Below are 15,208 nucleotides of genomic sequence, written 5' to 3'. Positions count from 1 at the left end.
TGTTGTTTGGCGGGTCCGGGCTGGGGATTCGAACCCGCCACCTTAGGTGTACGTGGCTGGCGCCTTAGCCGGGTGAGCTATAGGCGCCTAGCCTGCAGTGCGATTTTTAAGGGAAAAAAAAAAACCTGATTTAATGCATATCAATCAATGGCTATTAACTCCTCAAACTTTTTTTTTTGAGACAGAGTCTTATATGTTGCCCTTGGTAGAGTGCTATGGTGTCACAGCTTACAGCAACCTCAAACTCTTGGGCTTAAGTGATTCTCTTGCCTCAGCCTCCCAAGCAGCTGGGACTATAGGCAACTGCCACAACGCCGAGCTATATTTTGTTGCAGTTGTCATTGTTGTTTGGCTGGCCTGGGCTGGGTTTGAACCCACCACCCTTGGCGTATGTGGCTGGCACCATAACAACTGTGCTACGGGTGCCGAGCCTCAAATATTCTTTAAAGACCCTCAGCCATATGTTATTAACTTTAACATAAGCTGAGCTCGTGAGTTGGACATCTCTCACGGAAAGCACCAAGCATTTTCAAGTGTGACCTTACTTTTAAAAATGCAAATATGTGACTTACTTCCGCAAGTCGATTATTTCCATATGTCAAGGATAGAGCTCTAAACATTTGAAATTGGGGTTCACTAGAGACAATTGCAGCCTTAGCCAATAGTTTATTTCTACATTTAGTTCTGATTGTACGGGATTAAGAAAATACATGATTCATAATAAAAAAAAGTCTACTGTTTCCTGAGCTCTATGTTATGAGGTAGAGACTGTCACAACTCCCATGTATAGAGGGGCGCACTGAGGCTCAGAGAGTCTGGTGGGGCAGGTGGGAACCCAGTCCTGACTTTTTGCCTCTCTCTGAGAATCTCAGTCTCAAACTTAGTCGCTGTGAACTTGCTTGTGAAGACACCGGACTTCAAAAGCAGATTAGGGTGGAATCCTCCCTTTCCCTGACATGTTTACAAGCCATTCAAATATGTGCTCAAGGTGGAGGAGAAGTTTCATTCCAGAGCCTGCAAGAAGAGCTAGTTAGGGCTGTTTAACCTGGATGGGGTCCCGAGTGATAAAATGTGATATGTATCATGTCTATACAGTGTTTTCAGAATTCTGGTTTGAAAAGTAAAGCCATATACTGTTAAGTGATTTAGAAATCTCTGTACTGGATTTTGTTTATGAAAAATAATAGAGGCTGGGCGCAGTGGCTCATGCCTGCAATCCCAGCACTCTGGAAGGTGAAGGCTGGTGGATTGTTTGAGCTCAGGAGTTCTAGACCAGCCTGACAAGAGCAATCCGCATCTCTCCTAAAAATAGAAAAACTATCTTGGGGGCATTTTTGTGGGTAGTGCCAGCTTCTTGGGAGGTTGAGGCAAGAGGATCACCTGAGCCCAAGAGTTTGAGGTTGCTGCGAGCTATGACACCACAGCACTCTACCAGGATGACAGTGTGAGACTCTGTTGTTTAAAAAAAAAAAAAGACAATCTTCATAAAACTTTTTTCACATGTTGTAAAACATGTGTACTAAAACATACGATATGGTGAAAATTTCTCCTACTCTCAGCCTTCATCCCACTCCCCCCACCCCCCCAAGGAGTTGTTCTTGGGAAACACTTACATAGAATTTTTACAAAAATGACTTCAGCACAATGTTCTGCTCTTGCTTTTTTCACTGAACAGTAAACAGATCATGACAACCTGTGATCTCTGCAGTCTGGAATATATTGCAGCAGTGGGTTGATGTATACTGGCTTAGAAAGATAACCGCAATATGTGGTTAGGGAAAGAAAGCAAGTTGTAAAGAGAGATTTAAAGCATGATTCTATTAAAGGCACAAGTGCTTATGTGAAGTATGTAGAGACATGTCTAACGACTGTTATCTACGGGGTTGGGCCAGATTGTGTGGTGTACTGGGGTGTGGAACGTGGGACACTCTCAGTTCTAAATTTTTATACTCTTAAATATAAAAGTTACTTCCTAGCTACTACTCTGGGAGGCCAAGGCAGGTAGATCGTTTGAGCTCAGGAGTTCAAGACCAGCCTGAGCAAGAGCCAGACCTCGTCTCTACCAAAAATAGAACAATTAGCTGGGAGTTGTGGCAGGTGCCTGTAGTTCCAGGTACTTGGGGGGCTGAGGCCAGAGGATCGCTTGACGCTTGAGCCCAAGAGTTTGAGTTTGCTATGAGCTATGACAGTGCACTCTATCAAGCATGACAAAAGTGAAACTTTCCAAAAAAAAAAAAACCAAAAAGGATCACTTGAGCCCAGGAGTTTGAGGTTGCTTTGTGCTATGACTCTGGGGCACTTTAGCGAAGGCTCTGTCTCAATAATAATAATAATAACAACAAACAAATAAATAGACAAATTACAAATAACTTTTACTTTTTTAAGACAGAGTCTCAAGCTGTCACGCTGGTTAGAGTGCCGTGGTGTCACACCTCACAGCAAACTCCAAATCTTGGGCTCAAGTGATCCTCTTGCCTCAATTTTTCTATTTTTAGTAGAGGCAGGGTCTTAGTTTTGCTCAGGCTGGTCTGGAACTCACGAACTCAAGCTATCCACCTGCTTCAACCTCCCAGAGTGCTAGGATGACTTTTACTTTTCTAAAAGTTTTTGCCCCATCTTCTTAAACATTATTTTAGAAACCTGTTTGACCAGCCCTGCATATGTGTCTATAGAAACCAAAGTAGTATAGATAGTTTTCAATCTTTCCTATGTGTACTTCTTGGAATGTTTTCCATGTTCAACATAATGTTCTGGCTCATTATTTTTAGTACCATGTGGTATTCAAGAGTATAGAGATGGAAGAGCTAATTTACCCAGCCCCCTGGTCATTCAGGTTACTGTAATGGACATCCTTATATGTGCTTTTCAGTTACTCATATCATGATGGCATCTTTTTAATATATCAGCTCACTTAGAGCTATCTTCTTTTAAAATTTTGTTGTTATTATTACTATTTAGAGACAAGATCTCTGTTGTTCAGGCTGGAGTGTAGTGACTACTTACAACTGCAATCATAGCACACTGCAGCCTCCAACACCCAAGCTCAAGAGATCCTCCTGCCTCAGCCTCCTGAGAGAAGTTGGGAGTACAGGCATGAAGCAGCCACAGGAAATTCCAATCCAAAGGTTGGGTGTTTTGGCTCACGTGTATAATCCTAGCACTTTGGGGGGCCAAGGCAGGAGAGGATTGCTTGAGGCCAGGAGTTTGAGACCATGTGACACAGTGAGACCTGTCTCTACCAAAAAAAAAAAGAAAGAAAAGAAAAAGAAAACTTAGCCAGGTATGCAGGTACATGCCTATAGTCTCAGCTATTCAGGAGGCCGAGGCAAGAGGATCACTTAAACTTGGGAGTTTGAAGTCGTAATGAGCTATGTTGATGCCACTACACTCTAGCCTGGGTGACAGAGTGAGGTCCTGTCTCAGAAAGAAAAAAAAGAAATGTCCAAGGACGTAAGATGATATATACAACCCACCCCTTGCTGATGAATGTTAGGTTGTTTCCAATTTTTCACCCTAATAAACCGTGGCCTCTTTGACCATTACAAATTTTTGTATTGGTTTGTTTTGTTTTATGTTTGTGTGCCCAGGCTAGAGTACAGTGGTGGCATCATAGCTCACAGCAACCTCAAACTCCTGGGTTCAAGCTCCCATCTGCCTCAACTTCAAGAGTATCTGGGGCTAAAGGCACCCATCACCACACCTAGCTAATTTTTTCCGGTTTTAGTAGACATGAGGTTTTGTTCTTGCTCAGGCTGGTCTCAAACACCTGAGCTCAAGCAATCTTCCTGCCTCAGCCTCTCAGAGTGCTAGGATTACAGGCATGAGCTATTGCACTTGGCACATTACAGATTTTTTTAAAGTGTATTTTAAAAAATGAAATCTGAACTCATCATTTGCAGACTCATGGAATAAATAAGGACCCAGAGAAACGTTTATTTGGTGGGGAAAGAAGCCAGGCCCTCCCAGCAAGGCCTAGTTGCTGCACAATGGCCAGAGGATGAGGCTGGTTCAGGGAGGGAGGATGCAAGAGGGTTAATAGGATTCTTAAACTGTTTGCTGTCACGGACCCCTTAGAGAACTTTCTAGGAGGCTGTTTATCACCTGTAAACCTCAACAACACGGTACTTTGATTTTCCTTTGACAAATAACCCCTCTCCCCAGCACCACTCCTGGATCCATCCTTAGCAAGATTATCAATCCAGGGGCCCTCCCTTCCCAATCACAGGATGGACCTAGAAACTAAATCCAAGCAGTGAGATTCAATCCTTGACGTTGAATAAAGCTACTGGGAGAGAGGCCCTTTCTGAATGCTGTGTTGCTTAGCTATAAAGATGAAGTCTGGTGTTGCCAGAGAAATCCTTTCTGTGAAGGAAGCTCGTCCCCTGGAAACCTAGATGGAACTCCTGGATCCAGACATCCCTGACGCCAGCCCTACTGACTCAGTTACGTGAGCCAACAAATTCCATCTGGATGAGTTCTTGTTCATTCACCCGTGATCCAGAGAAAACAAATTTATTCATTCATTCAGTCAATCAGTATTTATTGAATTTCTGATCTATACTCGGCTCTGTGGTGGGCAATGATGGGGACAGTAAGTGACTGTGACAGAACCTGTCCCTCCTCTCATGGCAATTCCAGTCTACCAGAGGTTAAACAGTCAATCACAAGTATTCAGCAATAATGGCAAACCTGCCGTGAGGAAGGAGCTCAGGGGGACATCTGCGAACAGGTTGGCAAGATCAGGGAAGAGGCTCCCAAAGACCCCTGAAAGATAGGCCAGGCACCAGCCAAAAGTGAGGGCTAAGGATCTGTGCACACAAATACTGCGCTTTCATGACATACCCAAGGCACAGTAGGGCCCAGAAACCTGGGAAAAGATCTTAGGGGTAAAAGGAAGGCAGGGGAGAGGTGAGGTGGGCATCCAGGCCCCAGCTGGAGAGAGCAGGGTCGGGAAGTGGAGGAGGCTGAGCTGGGAATGTCATGATATCATGGTCTTCTGTTCTTGCTCCTCAAAGTGTAGTGTAGAAATACATGGCTATCAGCATCACGGGGAGCTGGTGAGGACGCAAAGAGATGAGGGGCGCCCAGCCCAACAGCAACAACCACACCCACCTGCCCACTCCCCAGTGCTCACCGTCCACATCAGGATGGCAAACCCAAACCACGAGATGCCCCACGTGTAGCTGTCGATGGCGTGGCCAATGTGCTCAAAGCAGCCCTGGGCATGGGGACAGTGGGGGTTTGAGAAGATGTCCAGGGGGGCTGGCAGCTGAAGGCGAGAGTTGCTACATGCCCCTGGGAAAGTCACTTTTTCCCCTCAGCCTTGGTTTTCTCACCTGTGCCATGGTGATCATGGCAGTATCTACCCTCCAGGGTGGTTTTCAGGAGCCAGGGAGGTGATGTGGAACTCAGGCCCTGGACAAGTAGGTGCTGCCCTGAGGGTGGCTGTGATAGCCTGAGGGTGATTTTATTTGGAGCCGGCTTTCTGTGCAGCCCCTGAGTTCCAAGGGTTTGAAATATGCCTTTAAAATTAGTCCAGAGATCATTCCTGCTCCTGTCACACCAGTGTTGCCTTCACATAGACCCCTGTCTCAGCCTGGAAGCAGCTGGGAACAAAGGTGCAGGGTGTGTGCCCTGCAGCTAGACAGGACTATCTGCTCTGTCCCTTTGTGTTGGCTGTAGAGCAGTGATTTTCAACTAGTGTGCTGTGGGACACTGATGTGCCATGAGAGGATCTCAGGTGTGCCATGAAAAATTTTAAAGACCAGTACTTATTTATTTATTATTATTATTATTTTTGAGACAGAGTCTCACTATGTCACCCTCTGTAGAATGCGTGGTGTCACAGCTCACAGCAACCTCAAACTCTTGGGCTCAAATGATTCTCTTGCCTCAGCTTCCCGAATAGCTGGGACTACAGGCGGCCAACACAGTACCCAGCTAGTTTTTCTGTTTTTACTAGAGAGTCTCCATTATTCTCATGTTGATTTTGAACTCCTGAGCTCAAGCAATCCATCCACCTCGGCCCCCTACAGAGCTGGGATTACAGGTGTGAGTCACAGCATCTGGCCCCAGTTGGTGTTGCTCTTACTCCCAGACAACATGAGAAAAGTTTCAGGTGGCAGGTCTGGATCGCACAGATCCCAAACACCTCCTGCTAACTTGCAGGGAGAGTTGAGAGAGCCAGGGAGAGAGGAGACAGAGAGAAAAGCAGAGAGAGGAGAGGGAGGGAAGGAGATGGACAGACAGTGGTAGGGAGAAAGGAAAAAAGAAAACCAGAGAGGGAGTAAGAGGGGGCAGAGCCCAGCGGAAAGTCAGACCAACAGACAGGAGCAGCAAGGGGAAGGGGGACACACCTTGGTGAACAGGTAGTCCACGTGGCCCAGGCGGCAGCCCTCTTCATTGATGGGAATGAAGTTTCCTGTCCGGCGACAGCACAGTGGGGGCCAGGGGAATACCACCTCTGGAGTGGCTGCCCGGAAGGTTGATGTGAAGTTCACCCAGTCCATGGGGCCAGACGTGCCACAGCATTCTTGCTGGAGAGAAAGACGGGGGTCAGCAGCTCCAGCTCGGAGAGAAGCCGCTTGCTGGAGGTTGCACAGAGAGGAGAGGCAAGGTTGGCTTTCAACTGCTGGGCCCAACTTCCCCATATCCAGGGGCTGAAAGTGGTGCGGGAGCGTGTCTGTGGATGTTTGTGGCCAAGGATCAGGTGATATTTGTCCCAGGACCAGAAGGCTGATAGGGGATTTGGATCAAACCCACAATCACAAGAACGATGCTGACAAAATAACAGAAGGGGCAAATTTTGGCTTTTTCTAGCCCTGGTGAGTGTTTAATTTGTGGCTCCTCCCAAATGATGAAAGCACAGGCCTGGGTGTCCTTCACACGTGGGTTCAAATCCTGGCTAGCTAGATGAGTAGGGCCAAGTGGGACCTCAGTTTCCCTTGAGCCCTCAATTTCTTCCTTTTCTGGGACAATATAATGTTGGTTTAATTAAGAGAGTGGCTTCCGGAACCTGGCTTTGAATGCTTCCTGTTCTGTGACCTACCAGCTCTGTGACTTCACGCAAGCTATGCAATCTCTTGCCATGGTTTGTTTGTTTGTTTGTTTCTTTCTTTCTTTCTTTCCTTTCTTTCTTTCCTTTCTTTCTTTTCTTTCTTTTTCTTTTCTTTTCTTTTCTTTCTTTCTTTCTTTTTTTTTTTGCCAGGGCCGGCACCCTACTCCTTTGAGTCACAGGTGCCGCTCTGGTTTTCTCATTGCTAAAAAGTTGATCTCCCAGCTGGGTGCTATTGCTCACGCCTGTAATCCTAGCACTCTGAGAATCTAAGGCAGGTGGATTGCCTGAGCTCACAGGTTCAAGATCAGCCTAAACAAGAGTGAGACCCCATCTCTACTAAAAATAGAAAAACTAGCCAGGTGCTGTGGTGGGTGCCTGTAGCCACAACTACCACAAAACTTGTCCCCCCCAAATGATCTTCCTTGTAGGGGTGATTGTAAGGATTAAATAAGTTTTTTTCTTTTTTTTGAGGAAGTGTCTCACTTTGTTACTCTTAGTAGAGTGCTATGGCGTCATAGCTCACAGCAACCTCAAACTCTTGGGTTCAAGCAATTCTCTTGTTTCAGCCTCCTGAGGCGCTGGGACTACAGGTGCTAGCCACAACACCTATTTAGTCTCCAACCTGTGAACTCAGGCAATCCACTTGCCTTGGGCTCCCAGACTGCTGGGATTACAGGTGTGAGCCACTGTGCCCAGTCTGGATTGAATAAATTTTAATAGTACTTTGAACAACACTAAAAACAAGTTAGTTCTAAATAAATGATTGCTGTTACTATTATTGTTATTACTACTGAAGCAGTATGTGTAACAGATTAGAGCTCTGGATCCTGGCTGCCAGGTTCCAATCCCAGCTCTCCCACCTAGCAACTTTGTGACCTCAGGCCCTAGACTTTCCCTTTCTGGGCCTGGAAAGGGGTGATGACTAGATCCCCGCCCTCACAGGGGTCACGTGAGTGGATGTCTTTGAAGCACTCCCTCATCTCGCAGTGAGATGATGAGTAGCGCTATGGGGGCCCCACCTACCTTGGTGGACAGAGCCCAGGCCCTCCCAGCACCCCGCCCACCTCGATCATGATGCGGTCCCAGAGGCGGGTCAGTTCCTGGCCCTGGTCCGTGTCTGCACTGTAGAAAGTCAGCATCTGCTTGGTGATCAGGGATGGGTTGGACACCATCTGTGGAGAGCCAGGACCAGCAGGGTGCAGGAGGGCTGAGTGGGGAGGGAGTTCGGCCTCCACCCCCACCGGGGACCCTCCCCATTGACCCCAAGTCAGCTCTTCCCCTGGCCGCTGGCCGCCTCACGTAGTCTCGGTGGGTGTAGGACGTGATGCAGGAGGCGCACTCGAAGATGTAGATGATCAGCATGAGCAGCAGGTACTGGAGAGAGACGGAGGAGAGAGATTGAGGAGGGGCAGCTCGTCAGGCCGGAGCCTGCGAAGCCATACCCTCAAGCCCGCCAGATCCAAACCCAGAAAAAGGAAGGTTTTTGAAAGTACAGGACAGCACAGGGGTGGTGGCTGTATCCTTTAACACTAGCACTCTGGGAGGCTGAAGTGCAATGATCCCTTGAGGTCAGGAGTTCGAGAACAGCCTGAGCAACATTGAGGCCCGATCTAAAAATAGAAAAGCTAGCCGGGCTTGGTGTTGGGCGCCTGTAGTCCCAGCTACTGGAGAGGCTGAGGAAAGAGGATCTGTTGATGCTGTGAGCTGTGACGCTAGGGTACTCTAGCCAGCGAGACAGAGTGGGGCTCTGTCTCCAAAAAAAGATAAAGAAAATAAATAAATAAATAAATAAATAAATAAAAGTACAGGACAGTGTGAACATTACAACCTCCATAGTGGGGTATATGGTGTTCACTGCACAAGTCTTACAACTTCTCTGTATATTTGAAATGGTTTAATAAAATGTTAAAGGAAATTTTATCAACAAAAAAAATAGTGTATTTCCTGAGATAAACTATTGCCTTGGAATTGATAAAACAAATGTCTACTATAAAGAGGAAAAAAAAAACACAGACATTCACATGTCAGGGAGATCTGAGCACAGATTGGGTCTTGGAAGAAAGGAAGGGACGAGGTGGCGCCCGTGACAAAGAGTGAAAAAAAAAAAACAACCAGTAGTTGGTGTTTAATGAAAATTGTTTTCCTGTCCTCATCCCTCACCCTCCCTTGTACAGCAGTGGGAGGTCACAGAAGTACCAACCCCACGCTGAGAGACCAGACAACATTGCATAACATGTCCTGCCACTTTAAAACAATGTCCTTATCACTCAGAGAAGGGTGCGCTCAAATATTTACGGGCAAGTGACTTGACGTCTAGAATGAGTTTCAAAATACCCCGGTAAGAAAAAAATGTGAGCTGGCAAAGGGTGGAGGAGAGGCACCAACACTAGCCAGTCTGTGGTGGACACTGTTGAGACTGGGTGACAGGGACACAGGACTCAAAATGCCCTTCCTTCTACTTTAGTGGACTTTCAAAATTTCTCGTAAGAAAGTTAAAAACGAATTCTGTCTAAGTTAATGACAAATGGATAGAGGAGACACAATATTTTGGGTTTTCTTGCTAGGTGGGTGCACTTTTAGGGTTTGGGGGTTTTAAATTGTTATGCCAGAGAATTAAATATATGGTAAGAAGAAAAGAAAGGAATGAAAGAAGGGAGGGGGGAGGGAGGAAGGAAGAAATGAAGCCCTTCCATGGCTCCATCTTATCAGGATAAAGCCAAGGTCCCACAAAGCACTCCCTCCTTTCCCGTCCTGCCCCTCACTGTTCTCCCTGCCAGTCCCCATTTCCCCTCACCCCCCATCCCCTCCTCAGTGGGCCTCTGCCATCTTGGACTCCTGGCTCCCTTCTTCAGCCTGGAAATAGCTCACTCCCTCAGCTCCTCCAGGTCTGAGGTGCTGTGAGGGCTCCCCTTGCCCTTCCCCAGCTCCTGACCTCCTTTCCCTGTTCCTTGTGCCCCTCATCAGAGCTTCTCTCCTCTGGGTCAAGGGCTTTTAGGTGTCACTAACTCCAGTAACCCCTCTGCCTAGCGAAGGGCTTGGCTCATAGTTCCTGCTCAGTAAACATTTGTTGACTGAATAAGTAGTTGCTCCTGAAAATCTGAAACACCCTGTCAGCCAGGCCTAGATTGGAATCTGTGTCTCCCAGTCACCTGGGAGAGGCTGCTGGCCTCTGGGAGCCTCAGTTTCTAAATCTGTTAAATGGGTTGAAAAGCCAACTTCAGAGGGCTTCTGGGAGGCTGAGAGAAATCATCTAAACTGCTCACTGTAGGCACAGGGGAGATCCCTGGGAAATGTGTGTTGTTGACAGAGAGAGATTAAGAGCACAGACTCAGGAGCTGAACTGCTCAGGTTCAAATTGGCTCTACCACTCCCTTACTGTGTGACCCTGGAAAAATAACACCACCTCTCTGAGCCTCAGTTTCAATCTCTGTCAAATAGGATCACGATGATGATGGCGATGATGATGATAGCATCTCATGGTTGGCTGTGCGGAATAAATGAACCAATCCACCTAAATCATTTAGAATAGCTCCCGGCATATAGCAAAAACTCATTACAGAGTAGCTGTGCTATCATTATTTTTGTCATTGTTCTCATTGGCAGAGCTCATGGGTATTGGCCTGGGAGCCCAACCAGTTGGGGTTCAAATCCCAGCCCTACTATTTGAGTCATCCTGCTGTTCAGGGCTTCCCTCCCTTCCCTCCCTTCCCCAGCTTTTTTGTGCATTGGGAATACCAGCTAAGCCTATGTTACTGGCTATGGGAAGATAAAATGAAATGATGCCCGTAAGGGTCTGAGTTTGGTGCATCTGGAATCCACCCTAGTTATGAATCTTGGACAATGATCTCTGTGCCCTTCCATCCCATCTATCTACCTCCTAGGGCCTCACCGTAAGGATCATGGACCGGCGGCGACAGAGTGCTGCACCCACACCAAAGCTGGCCACCACGAAGAAGGAAAAGCCGCAGAAGATGGCAATCCAGGCACCAGCAAAAACGTCGTCTTTGCCTGAGACTCCCATCAGCGGGTACACACGGTACTGGTCGGCAGTCACCCATACGGTCTCGGCAAACAAGGCCAGGCCTGACAGCTGGACAGAGCAGCTGGTTAGAAAGGTCAGAAGCCCTGGCCCCATGAGTCCCCACAAGCAACTTGCTTCCCCGTTGTGAGCTTCCCCTGCCCCCTCATTAAAGTGGGCATGCCGTGAGTGGTAAAGACCTTGCCCTCCATGAGCAGGGATGAGGCTGAGCAGAGACCAGGAGGGAAGGGAGTGCCCAGCTAGAACATGACCCCCACATCTCAGCTGCCAGCTGTTTTAAACATAAGAGAAGATGCCACATGTAAAGCCTGGAGCTTGGGACTGGCACAGAGGTCATGCTTGGTCTACCTGCCCACCCTTGAAAGTGCTGTTATTCCCTGAGGGAGGAATGAGACTCACAAAAAATCATAAAGATCACAAATGCATCAACCCAGCAATTCCACTGCCAGAAATCAAACCACGAGCAGGAATCACATTTTTCTTTTTCTTTTTTTTTTTAAGACAGTCTTACTTTGTTGCCCTTGGTAGAGTGCCATGGAATCATAGCTCACCTCAACCTCAAACTCTTGGGCTCAAGCAATCCTCTTTCCTCAGCCTCCAGAGTAGCAGGGACTACAGGTGCCCACCTCAACCCCCAGCTAGCTTTCCTGTTTTTAGCCCAGATGGGGTCTTGCACTTGCTGAGGCTGTTCTTGAACTCCTGAGCTAAGGCAATCCACCTGCTTTCAGTTTCCCAAAATGCTAGGATTATAAGCATGAACCACCATGCCTGGCCCGGAATCACACATTTAATTAATTTATTTATTTGGGGTTTTTTTTGGAGACATAGTCTCACTCTGGACCCCTGATTAGAGTGCCATGATGTCATCATAGCTCACAGCAACCTCAAACTCTTGAGCTCAAGCAATCCACTTGCCTTAACCTCCCACGTAGCTGGGACTACAGGCACCACCACCATGCCTGGCTAGTTTTTCTATTTTTAGTAGAGCTAGGCTCTCCCTCTTGCTCAGGCTGGTCTTGAACTCCTGAGCTCAAGCAATCAACTTGCCTCAGCCTTCCAGAGTGCTAGGATCACAGGCATGAGCCACTGTGCCAGGCCAGGAATCACTTATTTTAAAAAGCAAAACCCAACATTAATTGAAAGCCATTGTTGTTGCTCATTATTACAGCCTCCTGCGTGTCAATGGTCACTCTATGTCCATAAGGCTGTTGATGATGGTAGCTAGCATTTGCCAAGTACTTCTGAGCTGAGGGCTATATATACACACATCGATCCACACAACAATCCACACAATGAGGTCATGATCTGTAGATGAGTTAAAGGAGGCACAGAGAAGTAAAGTTGCTTGCAAAGGTCACACAGCTGGGGTGCGGCAGAGCTGGAGTTTAAACCCAGGCTGTGCTGACTTGAGAGTCTGAGGCACCCACCCACTAGGGAATTCTGGGTCCTCGGCCTCCACCCCCATGCTCAGGACAACCCCTCCCCACCACGCACCCACTCAGCCCCCAGCACTGGGACGTGTCTCACCAGAATGATGATGTTGCCCACGACCAGCAACCCCACCACAACTGGAGATCCCTTCTCTGCCTCTGTTGTTGTAGAAGCCATATTCCTACCTGGGAGACATGAGCAGGATGAGGCCATGCAGAGGCTGGGGAGGTGAAGTGAGGGCCTAGCTGAATGCCCCCACTCAGCTAGGGGGAGCCAACTGCACCTCCCAGTTGCCAGGAGCTGCTCCAGCTCTCTGCTGAGCCCAGGCCTGTACCAGTGTGCCTACCACCCTGGGAGTGAGCCATTTTATAGGAGGGGAAAGCTAGGCTCAGGCAGGACAATCACTGGGCAGAACCCAGCACTGACTCTCCCTGAGCCTCAGACCCTCCCAGCGCCCCCTGCTGTACCCAGACTCACAGAGCCCCCTCCTTACCTTCTGTGCCCCAAGCCTCTCGGGCCAGCCCCACTAACCCTGGCTCCCTATATATGCCAGGGCCCCTCCTTGGGCCAGTCTCCAAGGAAGCGGGGAGGGTGTCCAGAGGAGGGACAAGAGGCCAAGCAGGTAGACCAGGATGGGAGAACAGATTTTATGAGCTCCCCGCCACCCAAGTGATTTATAGACCTGAAATTCCAGCTTGTGCTAATGTCTGGCCACATGGGCAGGGTGATGTGCCCATGACCTCTGGTTCCCAGGCTTCACTGGTGGTGCAGGGTGGAGTTGGGCCTAGGGGTGAGTGCACCCCCTAATGTCTACTTAGGACATGGGCCTTCCCGGGAGTAGGAGCAAGATGCAGGCGGACTCACATGTGAATCCTGAATCCCAGAACTGTGCTTCTGCTGAGTGAGAACTTGGGCAGGTGGTTCTACCTTTCTGAAGCAGGGTGTTCAGGGGGAGGCCCAGGCAGAGACCTGGGCAGGCAGGTGGAGACAGGGCTGGACCCAGACAGGGTGGAGGGGAGATGAGGGGACAAGTGGAGGGGATACTTGGTGGGCTGAGGGGAAATGATAGCCCATGAGAGATGTGGGCCAGGGGAGTTTGAGGAGGTTCTTGTACAAAAGGTGGGAGGGGAAGGTGCCAGAAATTGGAGGGGATACACAGAACGGGCTTGGTTGAAGAAAAGTACCTCCGTCTCATATACACAGAGAAAGCCACTGGTGGAAATTTCTTCAGGTTGCAGAATCAAAGAGACCTAGGTTCAAATCCCAGTTCTGCCTCTTCTCTGTGATGTGACTACGCTTGCACGTTTGCTCATCTGCAAAATGGGCCATCAGACCCCATTTTCTGGGGCGACGGTGCGAAGAAGCCTGCAACTGACGCGTGCAGCAAGTGGCAGCTCCTCGCCCAGCGCACGCGCCCCCAAGAGGCTCGAGTGTCCTCCAATGGCGCCCCCTTGTGGTGCAAGGCTGGTTCTGTAGAGGAAAATGGCGGTTGGGGCCTCCCAGAGCTTTTTCACTCTGAGGGCCAAGGCATTTATTGCATCTTCTGAGAGGACTTTCCCATTGTGTAAGAACTGGACAAACAAGTGGTACTTCAAATTCCAATTCAATTCAAATTCAAATTACACTGGCTTTGTAATAAGACACATGTAGTGTTTTCCAATTGAAATGGTTGCTTTGGTTTTGCGTTTAGCCAACCCACTTTAGCTTTAATACCATTTTTCTCTTTCAGGTTACATTGATATTAAGGACTACTGAGAAAATTTAAATAATGTACATGAACTAAGTATAAATTTTAGCCTAAGTAATTCACAAAGTAATAGAGCCATGCCAACAATCTGAAGTATTTTTATTTTCAAATAGTTGGTACCTGTTAGTATTTGCAAGTTATATAAAATGCCCAATGAAAACAAAAAATAAGTCAATGGAGCAGTAATATGCCACCAGTCATAGAAGGAACCCATTTTGTTCTGAAACATAAAGCCAATGTACTTTGAAGTTAAACTTAAATTTTCAATATTTCTTACAATTACATAAGTCAGTCTTCAAAATAATAAATGTCAAAATGCTAATTAATTCTTTGAAACATTATAATGCCAGTTTTCCCCAATGCTGAACATATGCCCACCCTATGACCCAGCCATTTGTCAGTGGAATTTCCCTCACTTCCATATACCAAATTCTGTGAATATAATTCCTAATTGCCCCAAACTGGAAACCACTCAAGTGCTCCTTAGCAGTAGAGCAGACAAGTAATTATGGCACCTTCATATAATAGATAATATCCAGCAATAAAAGTAAATGAACTATTGATATACACAACTGCAAGGATGAATCTCAAAAGCTTGATGCTAAATGGAAAAGCCATACTCAAAAGACTACAATTGTATGATTCTAGATATGAAGTTCTAGAACAAACAAAACCAATTCCTAGTGATAAAAATTAGGGTAGTGCACCAGCAGCTCAGTGTTTAGGGCGCCGGCCACCTACATCAGGGCTGGTGGGTTCGAACAGGACTCAGGCCTGCCAAATGACAACAACAACTACAACAACAATAACAACAAAAATAGCCAGGCATTGTGGCAGGTGCCTGTAGTCCCAGCTACTTGGGAAGCTGAGGCAAGAGAATTGCTTAAGCCCAAGAGTTTGAGGTTGATGTGAGCTGTGATGCCACAGCACTCTA

The 15,208-nt window shown here is 47.5% G+C and overlaps 1 protein-coding gene and 1 pseudogene across 1 annotated transcript; one reads left to right on the top strand and one right to left on the bottom strand.

Moving 5' to 3' along the window:
• Positions 1 to 4,998: 4,998 nt before the first annotated feature.
• On the bottom strand, positions 4,999 to 12,704 carry UPK1A (uroplakin 1A). The gene is made up of 7 exons (XM_003796116.3): positions 12,624 to 12,704; positions 10,947 to 11,147; positions 8,357 to 8,431; positions 8,122 to 8,229; positions 6,357 to 6,536; positions 5,135 to 5,218; positions 4,999 to 5,054 (listed from the first exon to the last, which is right to left on the bottom strand). The coding sequence occupies exons 1-7, from the start codon at positions 12,702 to 12,704 to the stop codon at positions 5,010 to 5,012; spliced, it is 774 nt and encodes a 257-aa protein (XP_003796164.1). The 3' UTR covers positions 4,999 to 5,009.
• Positions 12,705 to 13,599: 895 nt separating this feature from the next.
• Positions 13,600 to 15,208, top strand: part of LOC105887611 — a 4,442-nt pseudogene continuing 2,833 nt past the window's right edge.

This window comes from Otolemur garnettii, unplaced genomic scaffold (genome assembly GCF_000181295.1).
Source record: "Otolemur garnettii isolate 467f Iridium unplaced genomic scaffold, OtoGar3 scaffold00100, whole genome shotgun sequence".
Lineage (NCBI taxonomy): Eukaryota > Metazoa > Chordata > Mammalia > Primates > Galagidae > Otolemur > Otolemur garnettii.
This window is presented reverse-complemented; position numbering and strand designations above follow the sequence as displayed.